Here is a 3,612-nt window from a genome sequence, read left to right on the forward strand (position 1 = left end):
TTCCGCTACGCTTCAGACTGGGACTCAATCTTCGACCCTAGTTCCCGTTGCTTTTCCAGCTCCTGCCGAGCCTTCGGAGGAGCTGACCGTGGATTCGCTGCACGATCTTCTTGCTGAGTCCGCTGACGCAACGGTAGACTCCGTAAGGACTGTTCTCTTGCCGTATTTGACGCTGATGGCACGGCACCAAGTCCAGCTCAGCATCTCGCCTCCACTTCAGGGTGACGTTCGCACTCAGCGTCGTTTGATTGATGTGCTCGGCTTCGACCAAGTACTAGCGGCGGTTCAACCTCTCTCCGACACGTTACCGGATCTTCCTCATTCGAAGCGTTAATGTTGTCTTATAGTGTTTTCGTCGAATGGCTGTAGTAAAAGCGCCAAATCCGCGTTGTACACTCTAACTCTTTCTTAAGCCCGTGCAACTACATTCCAGAAGATGACAATTTCTATCGAAATGTGTTGGAGATCGACTGTGCTGACCTACACCCACCACATTGACCTAGGTGTTGTTGTGTTCGTTGTGGGGGTCGCAGTCGGTGAGCTCACCGCTCAACTGAATATCTCCCTGGAAAAAGCTGCCGCTGTTAAGCGTCTACTGGTTTCTGTCCAGCTCCGACTTGAGTCTCTGAAGACTCTTCTCAACAAGCCGGAATTCAAGCGGAGATCAAGCGCCTCAAGTCAGCGAACGTTCGCATTTGGCTCCCTTCTCGAAAAGGGTAAGGAGTCAATGGACATTCAGACGGTGAACCTTAGGCCCGCCATGAATTACGCCGAGCAGAAGCAAGCCATCATCGACGCCTTGGTCAAGCAGATTAAGAAGGAACGCGAGGTCTTCATGACGACGGTCAGTCCGAACATTGAGAACACTCGCAAGCTCCATGACCTGCTGCTCAAGGCTACGTGGGGTACCTGGGTTGATGCTGACACTGCTGCGCTGATCGCCGATCTAAAAGACCGTAATTTGCACTTACTCCGGACCAACCGCGCTCTCTGAGGGTTTGTTAGCTTCGCCGGCATGGATCCCAACATTCTCGCTCTCGCCATCGAAGGTCAGCTGATGTTCTTAGTGTTCCTTCCGATCACTCGTTCACTAACTCATGTTCGTTCTTTCACATTGCAGGCCTTCGAGCTGCCGAGATCGACCTTTCAACACTCGGCCTTGACCAAGACCACTCCAGCAGTTCCGACAAGAGGCTGGCAACCAGGAAGACCCGTTTTGCCCTTGCTGAAGCTCTGGCCAAGACTGCTCAACAAGTTCAGAGTAGTGCTTCCAAGCGTAGTCACCATGGAAGCGACGATGGCAGCTCCGATGATTCCTCTGAAGAGAATACTCCAATTCCATCTGGTCAAGCTAGCAGAGCAGGGTCTGCAGCCGATGCTGGCGGAAGATTGGCTACGGCTGCTTCAAGTCCAACTCCCAGTCGCCGAGGTTTCCACATGCCAAAGGCTTGGAAAAACAAGCCCAAGTCCAAGCGTCAGAAAACGGCCTCGCACTCGCTGGCATCCGCTCGTTCGCGCTCCAGCCTGGCTTCTCGCCGCTCGACGTCTCGGTCGCCTGCGCGTTAACCTTCGGCGGCCCGCGCCAAATCGCCCGCAAGTCACCCCAGATCTCGTTCGCATTCTGTGTCACGCCGTCCGGCCAAGTCTAAGTCTCCCGCATCTCCACCGTCCGCTCCTGCTGCTCCTCCCAAGGCTGAGCCGTCGAAGGACGACCAACCTCCTGTAGTTGTGGACTTAACGCAGGATGGGAGTGACGAGGACATGGAAGAGGAACCGACTGCAGTTCCGACGGAACCCGATGACGCGGAGGTGACTCCCCAAGCTTCACCGACTCCACTGGCATCTCTCCAACGCAGCAACGTGGCTTCTCCACCGTCGCTTCCTTCTTGGACATCGGCTGTTGCCTCCCCATGGGCACCTACCTCTTACGTGCTCGAAATGGAGTTTATTATTTGGATCTGACCATGATGAGGATGCTCCAAGGTGTTCAAAGGCGTCCCGTGAATCTGCGGGGCTAACCTCACCTTATCGCTCTTCCTCTGATGAAGATACTCCGTCACCTCCCAAGCTTTCTGACCGCGCACCGATTTCCAGACAACCATCAATTCCGCCCCCTTGATCTCCCGATTCTTCCGATAGAGATGAGGGTGGCTCCAGCAATGGTTCTCACGATGATAATGGTGCTAGTAGATATGGTTCTCGTGACGACGAACCTTCGTTCGATTTTCGTTCTGATGATACTGCTGGTGGAGAAGATATTCCGCCGCCGACCGACGTTTCTCGAGCATCTGCTGCTGTCGAGGGCTCTATTACCGGTGTTCCGACGACTTCTTCCCCGGGAACTTCCCGAAGCCCCAAGTCATCTCCTCCGGTCATTGATTCCGCGTCCAGTGAAGCCTCGTCCAGGGCGCCTCAAGCTTCGTCTCCAATGTCAAGAGCTCTCACGAGTCCAACGACTCCTCGTCGTCACCATCCGCCTCCGGGGTCTGCACAGAGCCAGGCCTTGCTTCTTCCTCAGGAGGCTGGTCCCGGGCAAGTAATCGTGGCTACGTACACTTCTCGCCGCCGGCGTGGTGATCCTGACCGTCCAGTGCCACTGCCGATGACTCACCACGCAGTCCGTGGCACCCGGCCCGCAGTGTTACCGTCGGCGAGCTTTCCTCGACGGGATCGCCCATTCCTCGATCTCAAGTTCCTCGATTAAGGAGCCAAGAAATGTTTCGAGCAGGTTCTAAGCACTGTGCTGCCGGATCCTACTCCAGGCGACATGACCATCCATGTCGCCCTTGAGTCGCTGAACGCGTTCTTCGACTACACGAACCCAAGTCACCCATGGCAAGTTGACTGTCAGCTCCATCCCGAAGACCCTTTCTTCTTCAGCATGGAAGGATTTGACCCTCCTGCCCCGGTCTCCAAGGGAGCTCCACTGGAAACCCGTATCTACTGCCTGTGGGCGAGCTTCCGTGGTGATGGTCTCATGCCAGATCTTGGCTTCGCACTTTGGGAGCGACGGTTCTGGATTCTCGCTACCGCTGTCGAAAAGGGGTTCACAGCTGAAGAAGCGGAACCCAACTGCGACAAGGATATCATCAAGACTAAGAGGGCCAGATTTCGAGTCCTGATGGGTGGACGGAGCGCTCGGGCAGACCGCCTCCGGAATATGTACCAGCTGCAGTACTTGAAGTGGAGTTTGGAGTCTGCAACGACCTCTCAACGCTCGCCCATCTGTCCAGAGATGATCATCGAGCCTTCCGTTCCCTGGTATTCGGTGGACAACTTGCCGTTCATGCCCAAGACAACCGACTGGCTCGAGGTCGTTCCTGCACTGGTGGACCGACAGCCATGGCGCGCGAACTGGGTGTACCGACCGTTTGATCACCCGTTCAACACAACCTACGTGCCATGCAATCATGAGGGTCGGATCTTCTGCCCCCGCGGTGTTGATGCCGCGATCGTTACTCAAATTGCTAGGGCGATCATTGCCAACCCGTGTTTGCAAACTCCCGAATTAATCCCGGACTGGCAAGATCGCTATCTCACGGGAACAGTGCCTGGGGATTCGACTGCGGCTGCGTCGACAGTAGGCAGTGGTGACGATGATTCAAGTACTCC

General features: G+C 55.5%; 2 protein-coding genes across 2 annotated transcripts; both read left to right on the forward strand.

Annotated features, from left to right (window-relative positions):
* Positions 1-436: 436 nt before the first annotated feature.
* On the forward strand, positions 437-2,704 carry PPTG_07973 (hypothetical protein; the record flags this gene model as incomplete). Its single annotated transcript, XM_008902346.1, has 4 exons — positions 437-956; positions 1,121-1,550; positions 1,608-1,943; positions 2,191-2,704. 4 exons carry the CDS (start codon positions 437-439, stop codon positions 2,702-2,704), a joined length of 1,800 nt encoding a protein of 599 aa, XP_008900594.1.
* Positions 2,705-2,767: 63 nt separating this feature from the next.
* On the forward strand, positions 2,768-3,584 carry PPTG_07974 (hypothetical protein; the record flags this gene model as incomplete). Its single annotated transcript, XM_008902347.1, has 2 exons — positions 2,768-3,454; positions 3,549-3,584. 2 exons carry the CDS (start codon positions 2,768-2,770, stop codon positions 3,582-3,584), a joined length of 723 nt encoding a protein of 240 aa, XP_008900595.1.
* Positions 3,585-3,612: the final 28 nt, after the last annotated feature.

Source organism: Phytophthora parasitica (genome assembly GCF_000247585.1).
Source record: "Phytophthora parasitica INRA-310 unplaced genomic scaffold supercont2.13, whole genome shotgun sequence".
Lineage (NCBI taxonomy): Eukaryota > Oomycota > Peronosporomycetes > Peronosporales > Peronosporaceae > Phytophthora > Phytophthora nicotianae.